The 23,248-nt window shown below is 38.9% G+C and overlaps 1 protein-coding gene across 1 annotated transcript; it reads left to right on the top strand.

Annotated features, from left to right (window-relative positions):
• The first annotated feature begins 203 nt into the window (after positions 1 to 203).
• LURAP1L (leucine rich adaptor protein 1 like) lies at positions 204 to 19,968 on the top strand. The gene is made up of 2 exons (XM_085042624.1): positions 204 to 395; positions 19,213 to 19,968. Exons 1-2 carry the CDS (start codon positions 204 to 206, stop codon positions 19,585 to 19,587), a joined length of 567 nt encoding a protein of 188 aa, XP_084898750.1. The 3' UTR covers positions 19,588 to 19,968.
• Positions 19,969 to 23,248: the final 3,280 nt, after the last annotated feature.

Here is a 23,248-nt window from a genome sequence, read left to right as displayed (position 1 = left end):
CCCGCTGTTGCCTTTCCCCGGCGGTCGGGGAGGGGGCGGGAGGGGCCGGTGCCCCGGGAGATGCCCATGCCTGCCGCGGGTGCCCCGCGCGGAGCGCCCGCCGCCCCCGGCGCTGCCGCGGTTCTCCGCGCCTCCGCGCCCCGGTAGCGGCCGGGCGGGCGCGGGTAGTGCCGGCGCCGCCGCGGGCCTCCGCAGAGCGAGCCATGGAGCCCGGCGCCCCGCCCGACCTCCGCGACGTCGAGCAGAAGCTGGGGCGCAAAGTGCCCGAGAGCCTGGCGCGGCCCCTGCGCGGGGAGGAGCTCCCGGCCCGCCCCGCCGCCGCGGCCCCTCGCCGCCGCCGCGCTGCCGCCCTGGCCCGTCTGGAGACGAAACTTCAGCTCCTGAGGCAGGAGATGGTGAGTAGCCGGGCGCAGCCCTTCCGCACGGCCGCCTCCCGCTCGGCGGCTCCGGCCCCTCGGCAGGGCCGGGACTGCGCTCTGCAGGCCGGCCCGCCGCGGGACGAGGTGCTGCTGTCCCGGGGCGCGGCGGGCGCCGCGCATCCATCCCGGAGCCAGGGCTCTGCCGCCGGCCGGGACAGCGAGGGCCGCTCGTCGGTGCGGCGTGGAGCGAGGCACTTGTCGGCTCCTTCCCTCGCAGCGGGGCTGCTCGCCAGTGACTCGCAGTTGGCTTCTGTTCCTTTGTCAGCCCGTTGGAAGTACTGAAAGCTGGAGTACCAATAAACGAAATAATGCAATAATCTCCCGTCGTTTTAAGTGCATTTTCTGCATTGCACCTGTTTCCTGCTGATGACTAATACCTAAAGAGACACAGGGTATTTTTGGGCTGGAAATTTGGCCAGGAATTCAGGGACTTGACTACTGGACTTTAGTCTTTGGAGACTTAATTAGTTCCAAAGAGACTGCAGATGATGCAGAGTAATTCTTGAAAAAATCAACTACTTATACTTTGGTTTAATGGTATATTTTCTTTTGCCAGTGGTCTGTGATGGGACTGTGCTCTATGTAGTTCACATCTTCTGACTTGTTTGCTGTGTTAGTGCAGGTGCTTGTCCTACTTTATATGTCACCATCTCAATAAATTTATTTTACCATAAAATGATGCCATAACACTGGCTTAGTTTTCTCTAAGACAGTCCAAAAGAAAACTCTTTGCAAGCAAGTGGCCAAGTGATCCATGAACACTGAGCAAATACGATCTTGACAATGTAGGGTACTTCAGATATGTGTGCACAGTTAGCTTCCATTTTTATTAGGGTGTGATTATTATGTGACTTCCCAAAAGACACTTTTTAGTTGCAGTTCCTTTCCATAGTTCCTGCCACTAAGCTTATTTGAAGGTGGATGAAATTTGATCATGTTGCGATGGGGATTTTTCTGGCAACGTGTTGAGATAACTTTATGCAATAATCTTGGAACTCAGCCATTTACAGCAAACTTCCATCTCATTCTATGGGAACGAGTATAATGCCATACTGTAAGTCCCTCTACAGTGCTACATATAGGGGTATATATATATGTATATATGTATATATATGTATATATGTGTATATATATGTATATATATATATATATATATATATATATAAGTAAACGGTGTGTGGGTTTGTAAGGATTTTTAAAGAGTAAGTGCTGGGCAAAAGGAGGAAGAGAATAGGTATTCTGGGAGGTAATAGCCAAGATGGTAATGCTAATCTTGTGGTGTAATTTATAAATCACAGTTACTGTCGTATGGTTTCATATGAGTTAAGAGACCTTCACAAATCAAACTGTTAGTGTATTCTGTGGAGGCCTTTTAGCCATCTTCCAGTACTTAAACAGGGCCAAACAGGAAAGCTAGAGAGAGGGACTTTTGGCAACAGTGAGTAGGATGGGGGGGAACAGCTTTAAACTGGAAGAGGGTAGATGCAGCAATGTTAGGAAGGAGTTGTTTGCTCAGAGGGTAGTGGGGCAGCGGAACAGGTTCCCCAGAGAAATTGTGGGCACTCCATCCCTGGCAGTGCTCAAGGCCCTGTTGGATGGGACTTTGAGCAACCTTGTATCTTGGAAGGTGTCCCTACCCATGGCAGAGAGGTTGGAGCTAGATGACCTTTATTGTCCCTTCCAACTGAAACCGTTCTGTGATTCTGCGATTTTAGAGTAATGATTACAGAAAATTTCAGTTCTGACATTGCATAACACACTGTCAGCATATCTCATGCTTATTGTTTTAATTTTAAGCTTGCACAGTGATTGTAGAATGACCTGCAGGTAGCTTATACTGTATGGGATGTCAGACTCCAAAAGCAAATAAGGTAGCCAGAGTTCTTGGCATGACTGTTCAGACGTGTCAAGACAGCTAGGCCTATTAAGGCAGACATGAGTGAGTTGCCCATACCTCGTTTTCCTTTCAAGTTGGTCTCTTCACCTGCTTCACACTTGCAAATTTCATGTCACAGTCTTAATTTTGCCTCTTCTTCCTCCTGCCATTCAGTTTCTTTTCTCCCCTCCCTGCCCTGAGCATGAACGTGTTTTAAGTCCCAAAAGCCTTGACCTCTCTTGTTCACTTCAATGGCTGGCTGACTGACTTTCATATCTGACCTCATTTCTCATGCTAAGTAAGGGCAGTTAAGTTACAATCCTCTTCCCAGTTGACTTCTGGTCTGTATATGCCTATTAAACCACCAATATAATGACTATTTGTGAAGTATTGTTACCCTGTCTATATCTTTTTTTATGCTCCCAGCTGTCTGCTGTAATCCAAAGTGTGAAAGTGAATGCCCTTCCTGAGTTTTTCTTCTACTCTCTAGCATCTTCAGGATTTTCCTCAACCCTGAGGGTTTCTCCAGCTTTTTAATCTGTCACTTTCCCCTCTGCAGTTTTCTTTGTGACATTGCACATATTTTATCAATTTAAGAACATTATCAGGTAAAAATCGTTGTTCCTATCTATCCTTTTTTCCTCTTTTTTACTGCACATGATTTCTAAAATGGAGCCCAAACCTCTATCTTCCTGTTTCACACCTCTTTCTAATACATTGTTCTTTGGCTTTGCTGCAAGGCATAGGAGGTCTTGGACATGTAGAAAAGTAGCCTATGGCTGGTGCAGTAGTAAACAGATGCAAAAAATGGAAAAGACTGGAAGTTTAGAAAACCAAGTGTCATGCATTAAGCTTTCTTTTTTTGGTTGTACTATGATGGCAGCTTCTACAGCCCACTTGCTGAATTTTGGATAGACGTATCTGTGCTTTTTTTGCTTGCTTGTTTCAGAGTTGAGAGAAACTTTTTGTAACCATGTAACAAACAAGGTTATTCAGGCTCTTCTGGTTATTTATGTATAAAAAGACAGTATTTGACTTGGAAATACTGGGTTTGACTGTGAGTTACAGCACCTGACAGATGGGTGGGGTGTATGTATGTGGCAACTGTCCATCTGCTGGGGAAAGGTCTTGAGGCTTGCCCTTGCTGCTTCAGATCCTTTTGCTATTCACAATGGTTCTTATTTTACTAATGGTCGCTGGAATCACACACACAGCACACAGAGTATCCTTCTTGAAATACGGACCTGCTTGGCCAGGTTTGCTTCCCTGTTCTTACCCTCAGTTTTCCCATGAAGGCCATGATGGAGACTGCATTGGATCCTGAAAACCTTTTAGTTATAAGGCTGTAAAGTTAGAGGAGAAGCAAGACATAATTGCAAGTGTGAGTCAAAATACTGTGCTCTGGTCAAACCTAGGGTGGAATGAATACCTCCCTGTAACTGATCCTTGATTCAGTATGAAATTTGTCACAGTGCTACAGCTTTTTTTGTAGTGCACCATGCTCCTGAGGTCACCATTCAACACATACACCTTCATTGCAGTAAATATTCTGTGAGGCTTAACTGCAGCCTGAAATGAGACCACTTCAAAAGCCTCATTTATCCTTCACAAGTTCTGGAGTTACTCAAAGGGAGATTTCCTTCAACACGCGAAGAAAGAGAGTAGGTGGATTTTTTCTTTTTAATTCAAAATTTTCTGAAATTAACTGTTTAATAGCTCTTTGCAAGCTAGAAATTTAAACACTGTGTAGTCTGCATAGCATACGATAATAAAAAAAATGTTTTCAATGAAAATATTTCAGGCAGAAAAGCTAAGCTGTATCTTAGAAGTGAGGGGTGGATGGCAGTTCTGGGACTTCTTAATGAGATTCCTTCCAGTGAACACTGTTGAGATTCAAGTATTAGTGAGTCTGAACATCACACTGGGTATACTGAGTCCAGCAGTTTTTAGACTGAAGGATAAAGTAATTGAAACAATCCTGTTTCCAAGAAGCTGAACTGCCAGATTTAGGCTAAAGCTGTTTGAAATAGAGGCATATTCCTATGCTAACTCATTCGTTGAGTTTTCATCTCCTTTGTTCTCCTAGCTCTAATTTAGTATAACTATTTTTAAAGGGTAATTAACATTGATCCCTGACAAAACTGGAAATAAGGCAAATGTGATCTTTACATTGGCAGTCCGTCTTGGTGTTTTTGATGGTTTGTTTTGTTTTCTTGATGCTTTCTTTTGTTGGTTTTGGGTTGTTTTTTTTAACCATCCCAAACACCCTAATGAAGGCACAGGTTGGAGGGAAGAGCTGTTGTAACCTTATTCTACCAGCTCTAAAGAGTGACCAACTTCATATTTCCTTAGATTTATTAGATCCACAGTTACGTGGGGTCTGCATTTATTGGTTTCTTTAAAGAACAGATTTTAAAAAGTCAACAACTGTGACTTGAAATATCCCTTTAGCACATGCTATAGGCACAGGCTGCTACATTCACTGTTTTGTATGATAACATCAGTTGTCTTAACTGAAGCCAAGATCTGGTTCAGTGTGCCTAGTTAGCAATGCAAAGCTATGTATCAAATGCTGGTTTTCTATTAGATTAATTGTAATTTTTGCTTAAAAACATGACTGAAGATAAAATCTTAAATTTAAAATTACTAGTGGCTAAGCCTCAAACCTATGAAGGAGAGTTTGATTAACCTTTTTTTTTTAGAGGCAGCTATTCAGTGAATCCCTGAAGTGAGGCTCCTAGAAATAGAAAGAAGGCATACAGAAATAGAAATTAACTTGTTTCCCCAAGTCCTCCTGAAATTCACTGAAAAAGGTGGTAATCCTGGATCTTGCTATCAAGTTTTCTCCATACCCTCCAATTTGCATGGTGTAGTAGAAGAGTTTGTAATTTTTGCATATAATGGATATGGGCAGGGATAATAGGATACTCATGTTAAAAGGGAGTTGTAGATTGATTCTTAGGGTAAATGATCAAGTCTAATAAGGAAAAATTGCAACCTAATTATAGTACTAGAACTTTGCCAAGTTTTCCATCTTTTCAGATCATCTCTGGAATGATGAGGTGACTTAGATTGTTTAAATTAATATATATTTAAACATATGTTTTGACTGACAAATCTCACTCAGTGCCTGGCAGAAGGATTTGAATTGTGGAACATCTCCATATTGTACTCAGTGCTTATGTCTGTTCTTACTCAGCTGCAGCAGCTGCTGAAGGGTTTAAGTCCCCAGCAAGTACAGATGAATATATGCTTGCATTATTAGCTGTTGCATGGCCAAGAGTCCTAGCAGCATCCATGTGAGATCCTTCAGTACGTGTTCATCTCTTTCATGTGTGACTCACAGCAGTATCAGGGATACTACAGTCAAGACTTCCGAGTTAGACTGCCCAGGTACTGTGAGATTTTGACCAGCCTTTTTGTCAGAGAATATGTATTACATTTTCATGTGTCCTTCCTGATTACTTTTTCAAGAGTAGAAGAATCATTGAAGTTGCTTTTTGAAGTCTGATTCCTGACAATTTGTAATGGAAAGATGTGAATACTTAAACGCCTTCTGCATGGGGTTTTACGGTTTATGGTAACTCCTAGCAAATAGATTATAACCTTTCTGATGAAATCATCAGAAGAACATGGCTTTTCACAGAATAGCCTGGGGTGGAAGGGCTGTTCCGTGAAGGGACCTCCAAAGACCATTTGGTTTCACCTTTCAAAGGAAAGGAGTCTGGGTGAGATTATCAAGCATCATGTCCAATTGCATCTTAAAAACCTCCAGCCATGTAACTGGGAAGGTTGTTCTCATGATTGATTGTCTTCACTGAAAAAAAGTAACCTGGAATAACGTTAACTCTCCTGGTCCTCTTTGTATCAGCCCAAATTACTGGAATGTCATCCCCCTATTCCCAAAACTTCACTAGGGAAGAAAGACCTAGCTCCTTCAGTCTTTTCTCATAAGGCAGATTCTCCAGCCCTTTGATCATTATAATTTTGTGTGGATGCTTCTTTTGTGTGGTTACTTGCGAAAACAGTAATTTAAAAGTACCCTTTGTATATGAGCAGGAAAAACTTGAAATGCACAGTACCAAATACATCTATCAGGCAGAGGTGATGGCCAACAAGTGCATTTCTACTCTTCAATACTTTCTTTTTCCTAACGGTAAATAGTTAAACAAAAAGAATACATTTTCTGTTCATGTTTTAAGGGTTACAAGATTATTTGTTCTCTACCCTCAAAGTCACAACCTTGTAAACTTTCCATAGTGGACTTGTTTGTTTTCTATGTGTTTCATTACATCCATGTCCTAGAAGATAGGCTGAATATTGAAATCAGAAGCAAATGAGGATAAAGTTACAGGAGTAAAAAGACAGGGGATCTGAGCTGTTGAAAAGCAATTGTAATTCAATTAAATTGAGTGCAATTTCTCTCATGGATTTCAACTGCATTTATAAACATGGAGGTTATACTTCCTATATGTAAGCAGTTCTAAAACATGGTTCTCAGTTTACTGTTTGTAAAGATGAAGAACTCTGATCATAAAATTATGGATTCCTAGTAGGAGGGAAACTTTTCTGTTGTGAAGACAGATTCGTAGCCTTTGTTAACCAGCCCTTACTCTCATAAATGTGGCATCTAATTATAAATGTTTTCCTGTGGTGGAAGCGTTTGTAATAGGCAACTGGAAGCAACTCTAACCTGGCGGGTGACCAAAACAACAAAATACATCCAGAGGGTCCGTAAGCCTTTTATATTACATCTTTGAAAAGTATGAACAACATAATTTAAGCTTTTTCAAGTCTGGAAGGATATTAGGATGATAATTTATTTTGGACGTCACTTCTTCAGTGTTCCAGTGCTGAGTCCCTCTTGTGCCTGCCTGCAGATGAGTGCATGGAATAAATTGTGTCTGGGGATCCCCCTCTTTTCAGTAGCTCTCAAGGAGGTTTCTCTCCTTTCACAGAGCAAGATAAGGAAGGACACTAGAGTGTGTACATATATGTCAGATGTTTAAGTATATAAATTCAGTTACTCCATTTCTTCAGGATATGCAGCCTTGCCTAGAGCTTCCATAAACATGCAGAAGAGCACACTGGTACACAATGGAACCCTGGTCTCTGCAATCCAATCCTTGTCTTTTCCCACCACCCTAGCCTTTCTTAATACTTATGGTTTTAAGATACAAGAGAACAGTATGGCGCATTTCTTAATTAACAGTAAACACAAACTAGCTAAGCTGCCAGAGAAGTTATCCAAATGCTTCGTTTGCCATGCTGTACAATAAACACCTCTCAATGCTGTATGGCCCTGCTGGGTGCAGTGCCAGAGAAAGTGAAAGCATTTAGTGACTTTAAAGCAATGGTAAATTGCTATTTAACTATTAGGGGTTTCAGATTTTATAACACTTTACTGGCTTAATTTGTAATTTACTTCACTGTTGTTAGATATCAGCTGCATTCATGACTAAAATGCTTCCAGAAGGAGAGCCATTTTACTGCATTCTGCTTTGGCTATGAAAACTACCTCTCTCTAGGTACAGAAGGAAACACATCCAAGAACTATAATGCAACAAATGTGCTGATGTTCCCACACTCAAATATTTTTCCCCCAAGGTAGAAACAAAAGTAGAATAGCTTTGTTGTTTTGTATTTTTTTCTACAGAATTTCTCCTGGTTTAAAGAAAAGTTGTATTTGAGATTGTTGTACTGCTTTTGTTAACTCAGACACTTGCTTATGAGATATAACAAACATTAGAGATTACTCTCTTACTATCTAGTGTTTGCTGAAAAGATTTTTTAGTTTAAAAACTTCAGACTCAGACCTTAATCCTTCCAATAATTATAAATTACTAGAAAATAGCAAATCTGACACCAAGGAAGAAACTATGAAGCATTTCTATGTAAAGCAAAACAGGATCTATATTGTTTAGCTCTCTCTTCAGAAAACCAGTGGAAATTACATACACACCTTGCTTTTACTCAGCTCTGGTGAGGCCACATCTGGAGTGCTTTTTGGGCTTTCCAGTTTAAGACAAGAAACTGCTGGAGTGCTAGTCCAGCAGAGGGCTATAAAGATAAGTAGGGGACTGGAGCATCATCTCTTATGAGGAAGGGCTGAGAGAGCTGGGCCAGATTAGCCTGCAGAAGAGACAACTGAACAAGGATCTTATCAGTGTGTACAAATATTGTATGGGCATTTGCCAAGAGTGTGGGACCAGACTGTCTTCTGTGGTGCCCTGGGACAGGACAAGGGACAATGGGCACAAACTGAAACACAGGAGGCTCCATGCAAATATAAGGAAAAGCTTTTTTATTTTGAGAGTGACTGAGCCCTGGAACAGGCAGCCTGGAGAGGTTGTGTAGTCCGCCTCTCTGGAAATTTTTAAAACCTGCCTGGACTCAATCCTGTGCAACTTGCCATGGCAGTGATGTGTCATTAGATGATCTTCAGAGGTCCTTTTCAACCCAATCTATTCTGTGATTCTCTGATTCTGCATATCTAGCATTCTTCCTGGAGTGAGATTAATATGTACATTTTCAAGAATGCCTGGAGAAGGCCTGTTCCAGCCACATTGAAAGTGCGGAGTTGTTCTCTAAGTTTAGCTGCAAATACAGATCATTTTCTTTGTTACACAAAGGCAAACCATGCCAATTTAGATAAGTGCTTAATGATAACACAATGGTAATGTAAGGGGTTTATGTTGACTTGGATGTTGAAGAATCCTTTCCATGGGCAGGAAGGTTTCCTGACAAATGGGATTTGGATGGGTCTGCACAGCTGGGAGAAATCATTCAAGGAGTCAATGTAAACTTTGGACTATTTTTCTAGTTTTCTTAAAACTATACAGCTCTGAGAGGAGCAAATACGAAGCCAGAATGAAAATTTTTAAACAGGGCTTTTCCTGTTCTGTGACTTTAAATGCATTTTGCCTTCACAGGGCTATTTCAACTACTGTGATTGTTAATGGCTTGTCCACATGTCTTGGCAGAATTGTGTACTGAAATATTTTTGTTTCAAGTGGTGTTCTGTGGCAGGGCTCTAGTGTTACAGGGCTTGTAGGAGAAAACTGTAAATCCTGCTGGAGCAGAGGAGAAAGCCTCTTTGCAAGAGAAGAGTAGTACTACTAGCATACCAAAGCAGCAGTGATTTTCTTCAAATGCCCATGGCATTTCCATCCTCCTTTGTTAGCACCCAGCACTGGTTGCTGTGACTGGAGCAGGGGAGTGAAGACACGGTTGCTGTTTTGCCCATAGCCAGATGAGGTAGCCTTCTGTGACGATAACTTCATAAAGCTACTTATGCATTCACCAGTGTAGAGCATCAGTCCACCCATTTCAGACAAGAAAGGAAATGCAACCAAAGTGACTCTATGATCTTTAATCTTTTGTAATGTCTCTCCATTTTTATTAATTTGTACTCTGGTGAAGTTTAATACCAAAATTACTTCAGAAGAGCTGTAACCAGCCCTTTTCAAATACAACATAACTTCTCTAGTCCAAACCTGCTGTATTTTCCTTAAATATCTCATTTCCCAGGCCACCCTTGATTATTCGCAAAGACCATATTTGTCTTTTCCTAGCCATGTTTTGCAAGTCTTGCACCTTATTTCTGCTCTCTAACTAGCTTAGTAGCTAGTACTTCCCAAGTAGAAGAAAAAATGAGAACTGTAAGCAATCACCTTGATTTCTGCCCAAGCTACTCATACCTTTGATAGCTGCATTGATAGCTATGATTCTTTGCTGAGCTAGAATCACACCACAATGCCCCAGTACTCTTCTGTGTAGAAATCATTGCTGAGAACAGGTTTAAGTATAAAAAGAGCAATATGACATGGGCTAGAGTTATGTAGGAGAAGCTGAGGACTGCAGTAGATGGTGCGGATAATAGTTACTGATCAGAGAAGGGCTCAAATAACTTGGAAAGAAAATGTTACCTAGAATTTTGCATTGAAGTTTGCAGTTCATGAGTGATTACTGTTGGTACCTTCTCACATCCTTGCCTAGAGGCATAGGATGTGTCTTTGTTTAATTGTTAATGTACATTGATAATCATGCCTTGTGACCTCCAGAATGAATTGCTGTGGTGTCTTCTGTAGGAAAAAAAGGGGTTCCTGGTTTTTTGAGCCAAAAGAGCTCCAAACCTGCTGCTGGTGTAGTTCTCAACAGCCTGCTTGGCTCATTGTGCTGGCCAATTTCAGTATTTCAGCTTGCTAGAAATGGTTCTACCCTCTAGTTTGCTTCTAGGTGCAGATGCAGGTTAGCTGCTACCTGTTTGATACCTTCTTAGTGAATGAGAAAGAGCTAAATTGCTTAACTTTTTCCAGATACCTGGAAGTTTGAAAGAGTTTTTTTGTTAAAAAGACTCAAAATAGGCAACTTCATTTTGTCTGAAAGACCTCAAACTTGCTAGTACTTTTAGAAAGAGTTGTAAAGACTATGTAGAAACCATATTTTAGAGTAGTGATTGCACCACTGAGGAGATTTGGATTAAAAAGGAAAATGAAGCTGAATTTGAAAGTCTTGGAACTTCAAATAGTTCACGAAGTAAACATAAAGAAAACAAACCAAAACCCCCTTAGTTTATAAAATATTGATTAATCTTCATTCAAAAAGTTTCAAATTATTTAGCATGGAAACATAATTCTCATAATGTTTTAATCATTATCGAAATGATTAAATTATTTTAATCAACATTCCCAGTGATCAGCTTAAAGCATTTTTTAAGAGCACATGTGATCACTTGTAATAACAAAGCTGTCTTGAAGTTCTGTTTTATTGTTATCCAGATAAACCTTCAGAAAATAGGATGGGAGGTTGCCTTTACTAAAGATTTGATTGTTAGATTAAAAATACTCTTTCAATAGGATATACGCAATCTCCAGGACCATAGAATTGTTTTTAACTGAATTCCATTTTGAATTCTTGGAAGAATCAGATGAAGATTTGAGGGGTTTTTTTAACTTTATGTGTCTCTCCAGTGGTGTGAAAGCAGACTTGAATTTCAAGAAAGTTCAGATTTCTCTCCAGTATTAATATTGTTGTGCCACAGTTTGGATTTAATGAAATAAGTTGGGTGGTTTGGTGAGGTTTTTTGTAGGCTTGGTTTTTTGGGGGTTTTGGTTTGGGGGTTTTTTACATTTAAAAATGTTTTTAAACTTCGGTGTTATCTCCATAAAAGCAATATTTTCAGACTTTAGATATACCTATTTTATTTTCATTTTAGTTATATGCTTTTGAGTATACTTGCACAGTGCCGGTATTAAAAATAATTAATTTTAAAGGGATAAACAGTTATGGAGTGGTTGTTGTATTTTCTCCTTTTTCTTCCATAGTGTTTCTAAGACAATGTTTTAGTTAAGAAAAGCATAAATAAGGCACAGAGGAAAATCCAGTTAAAAAAAAAAATCATATATGCTCCTGAGCTCCAGTGCTGTCTCATGTTGGTGGGAAGACACATACAGTCCTGTGTTGTGGCTGGTGTCCTGAACACTTTACAATGATGCTGTGATGGTCCATCTGCTGTAACATTTTCTGACACCCACAGACAAATGTGGATTCATATTGACCTGAATGTTTGCAGTGGTGTTATCTTGTCTGTCAACAAATGTGGGTCCATATTATGGATTGTTCTGCACATTTTCACCTTTGTCATAGTTGATACATTTCTAAGGTCAGATGATGCTTTTATGAGATATTTGGAAGCATTCAGTAAAACCTTCCAGCAGCATTAGAAGTTTTCCTCTCCTCCAACCCCTACACTTTCTCCCTGCTCCCTTTCATGTTAATTCAAATAAACTTATTTTCCCTTTCTATTCATCCTTCTGAGACTGGATGTTTCTCTCTCCAAATTCAATGGTACTCCATATTGAAAGACCTTATTTAACTTAAGTTTTATTTGAACAGGAGGTAAGGAAATAAGGACTTAATGAGTTACCTTTTTTTTTCTTCTACTTTCTCTCAGTTGTACATCATGTTTCCTTCTGACGTTGTCGTATCCGCTTAGGAGATATTTAAATAATTTCTTTCTTTTCACAATAAAATAAAAAACTAAAACTAACAAAAATATACTTCCCACCCTGGGAATTTTTTATTGCATTTAAACTTACAAGATACCTCAAACAGTACAATGTTAAAAGAAAAAAATGTACCCTACTGAGCAAATGAGTTATCCAAATCATTCATATTTTATTATCAAAGGTATTAATGCACTTGGCAGGCTGCCCACACACAATCCCCAGACAAGGACCATGCATATTTCAAGGCAGTGGAAAATGGCCTTGAGATTCACCTTTTTTTTCCATAGATAGTATGACTAAACAATTGCACAACTTGCTTGTATAAATTTTCCTGTTAAGTATAAGGGAAATCAATTAGTATGCATATAATTAAAATATTAAAATAGGGTGTTATAAGATAAATGTAAATCAACAATACTGTAATTTCCTGTATCAGATGATAAACATGTTAGCATAATATTTTGTTCATATATTCGCAAGAAATGTCCTTGGAACCTGCTCATTGGGTTATTTACTCTCATTGCCTACTGAACTAACTTGCTGCCTCATGAAGCTGCTCTGCTTCCTAATTATTCTGGTGTATTCTCCTGCCTTGTTCTGGTAGTGGCTCAGACCTGACCTGCCTGCTTGCTTGCTTTAGCTAATGGGTTGGTAAGCTCTCCTTAGAGGAGAATCCTTTTGTGGCTGATGTGGAATCAAAAGGTCTCTCGTTCTCCTTCCTAGTTAAAAATGGCTACTCTCAAAACTGTGTTACGTGACTGCCAAATTTTACGGAAGGACCTGCAGAAATATTTATTGTAAGGACTTGGTGAAGGATTGCAGTGAAAATGCAGCAGCTTGAAACAGGACAAGAGCTATGCTGGAGCTTCTGTTTATAGTAGCAAAGGGTTCAGACAGAAACTGAAAACTTGACTGCTGGCTTTATGAGCAGTTGGGAGTTCAGTGATTGTAATGAATGCTACCTAAAAATCTGATATGAGGGTTTTAACAATTTTGGAGTCTTCAAGAGATGCAAGAGTATAATCCATCTCGTGAAAAAGAAGTCAAAAATTAAGTGATCAAAACTGCTTCTGTAGTCTGCCACAATATTTTTATTGTGATTCATTATGGAACTACAGCTGAGAAAGGTCAGTGTAAGTTACTCACTTTGCAGAAGGAAAGTAGATCAGCAAACTATAACTACAAATCAACAATTGATCACATAAATTTAGCTTTTTACATATATGTAGCTTTTGTATGTGCTCCCTCATTGTCTGAAGCTTACCACAAACCTGAAAACCAGGAGAAAATAAATGGGAAAATGATACAGCAATACATTACAACACAAGTCCATGCTGAAAGAAATCAGCTGCAGAAAAAGCTGTTGATCTACATTTATCACTGTTGACTGAAATTAAATTTAGCTAAATCCGTGTGAGGTAAATCACAGTCAGAGACACATAGCATAATGATGAACATTGCAGCACCTATCTTGACTCTGACAGTCTCATCTCTGCCAGGCTTTGGTCCCCATCTCCATAGGTTTGAGAGAGCTCATGTACAGTTTCAGTCAGGTTGGTTGGGTTAGCATGAATTATTGTGGTGTCTGAATTAACCAAAGTTAGCTGGCTTTTCTGTGGAATGCATGTGGTGCATTCCCACAAGCAGTTAGTGTTCCACCTGTGCATATATGAGCCCTTCCAGTTAATGACAGTAAACTTATGTTCTTACTCCCTGTCACATAAAACTCCCTGCATTTTTAACAGGAGATGCTGAAGATTATGTTCAAATTCTGAAGTCAGCCTAGGCATTCTAATTTTTTCATCTTGATCCTGAAATACCATTGCCTAAAGCAGCATAATTATATGAAGAAACCAAAGCAAATACCTTGCATCAGTGGGACAATTTAGAAGCAGGCAAGAAGTTTAAAGACATGCACATGCACATGTTTTAATTTAAATAGGATGTAGCTCCTGTGCAGACTGTTAATCATCCTGTGTGTTAAAGGAGCAGACATTATCTGTTATTAGTGGTTTTATTTTATTTTAAACATGTTAAATGGAAAAAGAAAAGAGCATCTCTTTTACTCAGTGGTGTTGGGAAGCTGTTGTAGTATCCCTTTGAGCTAGCTCACCTTCAAATGGCATGCTTCATGCTTTATGGTGATGCCTTAATAAACAAGGCCTGTGCATGTCACCAGATTTATCCCTGTTGAAAATATGTTAGCTTGGTGACTCCAGTTAAAAAAAGCTTGAATTCACGTATTCTGCATTTTGGACTTTGAATAAGTTGCTTACAGTATTTTAATGTGTATTCTCTTAGGGAATTAGTCAATGAGGTTTTATTGGTGAGTTTTTTATCCTTATTCTCTTAGAGAATTAGTCAATGAGGTTTTATTGGTGAGTTTTTTATCCTTATATATCTTTTTACTGTATTTGTGTCTTGATAGTACTTTAATAGTTCAATATTGCCAACCACTGTTTTATTTTCCACACCTTTATCTTTCTCCTTATAAATTAATTTCCTTAGTTACTTGAAAAGTTGTTATTCAGTGTTTGTCATAGCAAAAGTAGCACCAGGAGAAAGTGGAATAAGGTTAGCTTTTTTGAAGAAAGAGACTTATCAGAATGCAATACAAATAATTATTTGGACATTGATTATTAGATTTTTTTTTAATTGCGTCTCAAATTAGTTCATGGAGTTTACTATTCCATGGGATGTTCAGGTAATCTCCCTTTTAAAAAAAAGAAAGGGGAGGTAGGCATCCCTGGCAAGCTCTTCGTCCTGAATGATAGAGGAAAGAAGAAATTGAATAGGAAAGTGGAAAACTGTCTCTGACACATCCTAGAAAATAGAAACAACAGTAGCATTAATACTCATGAACCAGTAGTCATACACACCTTTTTGATATAGAAAAGTTCTGCTGGTTTGAAATTGTTTGTAAAAAGTGTGATAGAGATGGGTATGGTAGTGTTTAACATTACCATGGGCTGGCTGCAGTGCCCATTTCTTCTAACCTCTCCACACTCGTTATGTTCTGCAAGACTTCCCAGGTGCTGAACCTTTTGAGGGGCTTTCCCTGGAGTATTGTAGTTTGCTAGTGTTTCCATCCACGTCCACTTATGGTGGAATTTGTGTCCAAACTCAAGCTGTTTTAGAGCACAAATTCCATACAAGCCAGCCCTAGATCAATATTTGAGTCCTGCTTGGGATCCTTTGCAGAGCAGAGCTTCTGATCTGGGTGATTTAAATAGTTCCCTGAATCCATTAACTTGTAAGTATAAGATTTTGTGTCTTGTAAGGACTTATTTTGCTGTGGTGTGGCTAAAAGACTTACCTTGAAGGAAATACCTTATTATCTAGGTTCACTCACTTCTTTTCCTTTTGCTCATGGACTTTGATCCAAACGCTGAGTGACCAGGCTAGGGACAGCCAGTGCAGTAGTATGGGTGGTTGCCAGGAAGCTATAATTGTCTTTGTTACAGCCCTGGTTATTAAGAGTTTTATTCTAAAAGCAATAACCTAGTCAAATCCTTTCTTAAAAGCAGTGAATTATATATAAAAATAGTATGAATATTTGTGTATCTCTCTGCATATATTTGTACACAAAAGCCCTTGTATTTATGTTTATATATACATAAATTCTCTTTAATAAGTTATGACAGTGTTGTACATATTATTATGGAAACAAGGCAGAAATATCTTGTTAGAACAAGAAGTATGAGAGGAAGGCACAGACAGGTGTTTAGTCCAGTTCTTCCTTCCAGACTGAAGATCTGATTCTGTCTGAATGCTAATCTGTTCACCTATGGAACCAGACTGTGTTACTTGAAAGATGCTGTTACTTTAATTTCGTTATTTTCTCTTGCTGTGACTAGCTCTTAATGTTAAACATTTATTATCCTTCCTGTGATTAGCACTATTGCAAATATACAAACTGAGCAAAAATGTATAAACTTTAGCCTGTAACAAGAACTTAGTTTTTCATCATTTTCATCACAAATCGTTTCCTTTATACACCATAACTTTTTGCTGAGGGCTGATCCATAATAACACACACCTTCCCATGGTGGTCCTGTGCTCTACCTTTAACTCAAAGGACAGCTGTAAAAACTGTTCTGAAATTCGTGTATTAGCTGTGATACACTGTTTAGTGTATTTCACTGTTTAGTGAAATTCACCTGTTATTGTGCAAAACAAGTGGAGCAGTCAAGCATGGTGAGATTTTATTGTGTTTAGTCCTGTTAGCTGGACCATCTTGGACTGACTTGTTTACTCTAACAACTTGCAAGATAAATGGGTTGCAGCTACATAAGTGAGTAAAAACTAATGTGATTGTGTCTGTGCTAAAGCAGATAAGGGGCAAAAATATAATTTTGACATTTTGTGTTATCAAGCAGGGGATGAAGTAACCCATGTTAAAGAAAGATGACACTTGTTAAACTACTTTTTAATATTTGCTTTAGGAAAAGCACACTCTTGGTATGGGAGACTTGGAATGACATCGTAGCCAGGAGGAGGACGACTCTAGTACTCAGGAATGCAAAGAATTGCTTCCAGTAAGGCTGTTCCACAAAAATGCTGAAGCTGTTGGGTGTATTTAGAGCAAAAAATTATCTCCTGTGAACTGAATCTGAAATGTATGAGATGTCTACTTTATCCAAAAGGGACTGTTTTGTTTTGAGTCATACTGATGCTAGTTCTGTTAAACATTTCCTTAATCAGCCTTTTGCGAAACTTGTCTCCAAGCATGTTTACATTCAGCAAGTTGCTGAAGTCTGTAGTAGCTTTTGAGTAGTTGGGTAGTTTATTGCTTTCATGACAGCCTAGTTGCCAAGCGAATGGTTTATAATGATTTATTGGTAAGAGTAAAGGAATTGGCTTGAGCGGGAGAACTACAAAATGGTCAATCTGTTTTCATAACCTCACCTCTGAAACAATGATAGATGGGCAGTATTGTTAAAACTGTGAATGGTAGGTAAAGCTATTTTGCACCGTACCAGGTTAGCTGTGTTAAATCTTGTGATACAGGATTGAGAATAACGCAGAAGTCATTCTGGGGACTGGGGGAGGAGGCTGGGAATACATAGCACAGTTACAGAGGCAGTCTGTTACTGGCAGAGCTTGAAATGTCTTTGCATTGGGTTGTCCCTGACCAGTATCTAAGTACCCACCAGCTGCTCACTCCTCCCTGCTTGTCTTCCAGTGGGTTCAGGGGAGGGAATTAGAGGAACAAAAGTAAGAAAAACTTGGATTGTAGTAAAGAAAGTTTAAAAAATGAAGGAAATAAATAAAATGAACAAATGTTGCAAAGTCAGTGACACACCATCTCCCACCACCAGACCAAGCCAGCCTCCATGCAACATCTCTATAGGAAAGATCAAATGCATGGGTTTTACTCCTGGGCACAACATTCCTGGGTAAGGAATATCCCTTTGGTGTATTCTGGTCAACTGTACCATCTCTGTCAACTCCAAACATCTTTCTCAGTCTACCCGGTCTACTCCCTGAGGATGCAGACTGAAAGACAGGAAAGGCTTTGACTGCACTCACTGCTAAGCAAGAGCTGAAACACTGGGGTGCTACCAACACTGGTTTGGTCACAGATACAGAGCACAACACCATACCAGCTGCTAGGAAGCATCCCATCTGGACCACTACAATCTTCTGCAGTATCTAAGATAATAGAAACGCATTAAAATAATTTTTGAGCAACTGCACCAGGTCAGTGTAATTTGGGGCACAGAGAAGATGGCATTTGAGTATGGAAAGAATCGTGTTCAGACTACACTCTTAGCAAAACAAGATATAGTCTTTGCTTCCTGAGAATACTGATTCTGTTCCAGTCCATTGTGTATGAACAATACAGGTGCTATTTTTCTGTACAACAATTGTGGACTCAGAGAATTGCATAAAACATCTGTTGTCTCATGTAATGGATTTTACTTGGTTTTTTATTTCACAGCTGAGTGAAGACTTTCAAATTCCCAATATGACACATAAGACAGTGTCACAGATTATTTTTTTCCAATACTTATGATGTTTCAGATCAAGAGAAAGAAGTAATAATATGAATCTTAGGTCTAACCTTTAGTTTTCATCTGATGTGACTTGTAAAGTGGCTTATATAGTTTACCTGTTAAGGAAAACATGGTTAACTCTGTATCTGTGAAATGCAACATTGTAATATTCCACTGTGCATGACCATTAACACTTTCTGTAGGAGTTTTTTTGTAATGTCCACTTTTTATTTAGTTAGTTACTGGAAATGGTTGCTCCATATCTATAATAAGTAGTTGACTCTGAACTCATCACCTTCACCTAATATGAGTTTAAATACCTGAAATTTACAGGTTTAATAAGTTCAATACTTCAACTCTCAGACACTTACATGGCAGATTTTAATGTCCACTCAGAAGTAGTGTGAGTAAAAGTTAAAGATTCACAAGTTTTTTTCCAAATATGCACAACTGAAAATTTTAGGTCACCCGAGTAGCTGTAATAAGGATAACTTGGGGTGAATGCCTAGCTGTCTGTAGCTCTAAGTAGCTTAGCGTAATTGTAAATAGAAATGGCTTTGTATCTTCCTTCTCTGATTAGAGAAAAGCTGTCCCCGGGAGTTGTCATAGCAGCTGTGTTTCTCATCTAAATAGCGTTGTTCCAATATGTGTGCAAGTCTTGTCATTGACTAGCATTCCTCTTAATGGACTGCTTAGGTAGGCTGATCAGGTTCCCCGACCACCACTGAAAATATAGCTATTCTTTGGAGGTTTGTTTGTGGGCTTTTTAACTGGTTATGGAAATAGACTTGTGCTAGATATGAAAGCTGGATTTTTTTGTGTTTTCTTTTAACCCATTCATTGCCTCCAGCCGGCTCTTTGGCTTGCTTATGAAAAGACTAATTTTTGTAATCACTTTTGCTTTGTAGGTTAATCTCCGAGCCACTGATGTGAAGCTCATGCGCCAGCTCCTCATCATCAATGAAAGTATTGAATCAATCAAGTGGATGATTGAAGAGAAAGCCATTGCCAGCCGAGGCAGCAGTTTGAGTGGCAGCCTGTGCAGCTTGCTGGAAAGTCAGGAGACATCCCTCCATGGCAGCTGTAACAGTTTACAAGACTGTAGTGATGGACTGGATGGAATATCAGTGGGGAGTTATTTGGATACCTTAGTGGATGATGTCCCTGGTCACCAAACCCCTTCAGATATGGACAAGTTCAGTGATTCTTCTGTCATGGAGGACTCACAATCTCTGCATAAGCATCCCAAAATTGATTCTGATGAGTACTACTGTTTTGGTTAAAAAGAACAAGTTCCAGTGGGATGCAAATGCACTTGTACTTACCCTTTTTCTTTGCTGCTATTTCATTTCATGTGCGAAACCCCCAAAGTTATCTTGGAAGGAGAACATTATATGATACTTCAATTCTATTGCGTAACTTTTCTATTGCTTCTAATGCATTTTCTCCTTGATGGGCCAGGCATTTCTCCTCCTCCTCCTCCTCCTTCTCACATTTTCTTTTTCTTAATTTATTATTGCAATTTTTTTTGTTTTAGTTTTTTACAATGCTTTATTTACAAGTCTGTAAAAGTGGGGAAGGAAAAGCTTTATCTTTAAAATAAAACATCAGGGAATGAGAGCAACAATTTTATATTTGTTGTCAATAAAATATCTTCTGATAAATATATGTTGTCATAAATTTTCTTGACTACCAGCTTTGGCCTTTCCAAAGACACTGTTCTTATTGAGCCTTAAATCTGAATCTTGAAAATACCTCTTCAAAATAATTTTCCTTTTGTAAGCAATGAAATTTGATTCTGTTAAGCTGCTTCACTTTAAATATAAAGTATCCTAAACTTTTCTCTGTGAGGTTTCTTTAATTTTGTAATAGTCCCATATCTCTTGCCTAATTTTGATGTTGAATTCTGAGTCTAAATTTGATTTTTAAATTCAGCAGTCTTGCCCTGCTGTGTTTTTCTTTCCTGTTTTACAGGTATGAGCTTGCCTTAACCTTTTTGTGCCTACTGTTGCAGTTGAGAGCTGCAGCTAATCAGTTATGTTGGAAACTGCTGAGAAGTAAAGTGGTAACTGTTGTATGGAAAGTCTCTGGCTTCAAGGCTGCCCTGGTCCATGCTTTTTTTTGTGCTGAAGAATAGGAGGTGGATTTTTCTTTTCCATTCTTCAGAATCATAAGAAACCCCCAAAGATTTTATCCTTCTATAGTAAGAAAAATTAGAAAAAAGAACTAAAATTGAACTAGACACTAAAAGATCATGGATGTGTATTTCCAGCATACAGATAGTGAAAGAGGTGTTGATACTTACATATTAGCTAGAAGTGTTCTGTTTTGCCAAGTCTGACAGTAATCCTATTGCAGTACAGCATGAAATTCCCTCACTAAAGTAATGTTTACGAAATATAAGGGAGGCTCCCATTTAAAAGCTATTTTACACTTTCTGAAGGAATACGAATACATGCAGCAGTTGATGTATGTGGGTTTGGTTCATTCTGGGACAGTCCAATAAAGTTCTGCTCATCCAAGCCGTGTTTCCATGGATCCGTCTTGTCCAGTCTTGAGCAACACCAAGTGGGAAGAAAAGGTAAAAAATCAAGAAATTGAAAGTGTTAATTTGTGTTTTCTGAGTAGTTCCATTGCTTCGCAATGTAGAAGATACCTGTCTCTCTCAAAATTAAAAAATAAGACATGTATTCTGGTTTGGACATCATGATTTATCAGATAGAGCGACAGTGAAGAAATGTGTGGTTTTCAAAAATGAGCCTTCTCAGTTCTACTGAGATCAACCTGGGTATTGCAGGTGGCATGAAGAAAAATGAGCAAATAGCAATGCCATGCTGATTTAACTTCTCTGGGGTTATTTTTTTTATTTCTTTCCCCAGCTTTTATCTACTGAATGTGGCTTAAAAAAAAGTTTGAAGGAAAAAATCTTGGGAAGAGTTTCTTCTCAGTTTGACATTAAGTAGAATATTGACTGGGAATTCAAAATAGGTTTTATTATTTTCAGTTATTTTAATCTAGAGAACAGAACTATCTCCCTAATATAAAACTGTGACTCTCTTGAAAGTTTTTCTACCTTTATTGCTTGGCATGGAAGTTAAACATCAGGATGTATAGTCCCTCTGAATCTAATGTGAATGTGCAATATACAGTCTTCTCCATCTGCGATTTTGGGCAGTAGGCTAATGTACATAAAACTTTTTCACCATGAAGAAAATATTCTTAACATACCTTCTCAAATATCCCCTCGAGTTATGCTGAAATTACTTCAAGGAAAATACAGACTGTAGCTGTCACCTGCCCACTCACAACTGTAACATTGGATAAAGAGTAATTTAATCACTGAAAGATTTATCACATTATGATTTAAAAGTGCATTTAAATGGAAATCAAAGCTGGTAAAAAAAAAAAAAAGCCTCCTACTAGAAGTGGTAAAGGAAGAGCTGTATGTGATTAGAAGATGTTGTTCCTCTATGTCTCTTGACTGGAAGTGGAGAAAGAGTATGAGTGCCAAAACAGAGATGTCAGGAGACTGCTAGAAGGAAACAAGTGTTTCCAGGTGTTGTGTTTCAGATATCCAGAAACATGAACACCTTGGTTCATTTTTTTTGAAACCTAAAAGCTTCAAAGATTCAGGTGTGACTTGGATTCCTTAAAGAATTAACAGAATTTCATAGTCAAAAGATAACGATTTATTCTGCCTTCCTACTTAGGACAGACCATGAAATTTGATCATCTCCCAGAATTAATCAAATAACTTAAAACTGAGCTACAACTCAGCTATTTAGACAATGGAAAAGTCAATGCTCCTTCAAAAATTATTCCCATTGGCTGCTCTTTAACTTTGCTTTTAAACAGTTTACATATTTTTTCCAGCTTCCTCTTTACCTGGTTGACCTTGGTCTTGCAAAATCCTTTTATGGCATAAAGGAATGTGGCTGCCCTCTTCCAGCATGGACTTCCTTGTAACTTTTTCTCTGATTTACAGAACTAAAAAAAAATAAATTCAGTGGCATAGAGCAAAGTATCTGAAAGTACTTTACAAAGCTGTGATTCTTTCAAATGGATAAAAGCAACAGAATTTTTTTAAAAAAGTGGGTAAATAGTAAATATAATTAATTTATTCTCTGTCATATTCTATCACCTTGGCTCCTTTGGCACTTAGCTTGGTTTAAGGGAAGACAAACAATTTCAAGACGCTTTGTACAATCACAGGTGACAGCAACACCCAGTCCATTCCTATTTCTATACCACTGAAGTTTTGTCTTCTGAAAGACATTCCCCTGTGTAAACTCTGTCATTCAGAGACAAGAAGGGAGACTCAAAAATAAGGTAAAGTCTGTATGCTATCTGTTTTAGGGTGATTGTTTCCTGCTAATGGCAACCAGCTAGTAAGTGGATGTGCTCTGATTCACAAAAAAGCTACTGAAGGAGAGGGAAAAACAAGCTAACACTTTCACATCTGAAAACTGTGGCACTTTAAAGATTCTGCCAAGACAGTCTAGTTATGAAGTTTTGAGGCATTTTCAAAAGAGCAATTAAAATTCTTTGAGATCTCCCTGCCAGCTACCAGGTCTGGTATTGATCTCAAGGCTGCATGGCTCAGTCAAATGCTGTGACAGTACGAACAACCAAGCAGGACCTCTTGAATCATCTGTCAGGAGGCCAGAAATGTTGCACTGGGAGACCAAAGAGAGAACAGCATCACTGCCTTTGGAAGATGGACTACCATTATCCTATAATAGAAACAAGGTGATTAAAAGAGACAGAAATCTGGTATATCTTCTTAAAATGAACCATGACTTTTGAAGGAGTAAAATGCTGGAAGTGCTGTAGAATCGTTTGAAGTTTAAAAAATTTTTCTCTACATTTCTCTTTGAAAAAGAGGACTGGTTAGTCAAGGTGAGTGAAGTGCAGTCTAAAATAACGTCTGGTAGCTGCACCTCA

The sequence above is a fragment of the Lichenostomus cassidix genome, chromosome Z (genome assembly GCF_008360975.1).
Source record: "Lichenostomus cassidix isolate B80296 chromosome Z, HeHo_3.0, whole genome shotgun sequence".
Taxonomy (NCBI): domain Eukaryota; kingdom Metazoa; phylum Chordata; class Aves; order Passeriformes; family Meliphagidae; genus Lichenostomus; species Lichenostomus cassidix.
This window is presented reverse-complemented; position numbering and strand designations above follow the sequence as displayed.

Coding starts and splice junctions, on each gene's coding strand:
- LURAP1L (XM_085042624.1), top strand. CDS start 204: ATGGAGCCCGGCGCCCCGCCCGACCTCCGCGACGTCGAGCAGAAGCTG. Junction 396..19,212: donor AGCTCCTGAGGCAGGAGATG/GTGAGTAGCCGG, acceptor TTTGCTTTGTAG/GTTAATCTCCGAGCCACTGA.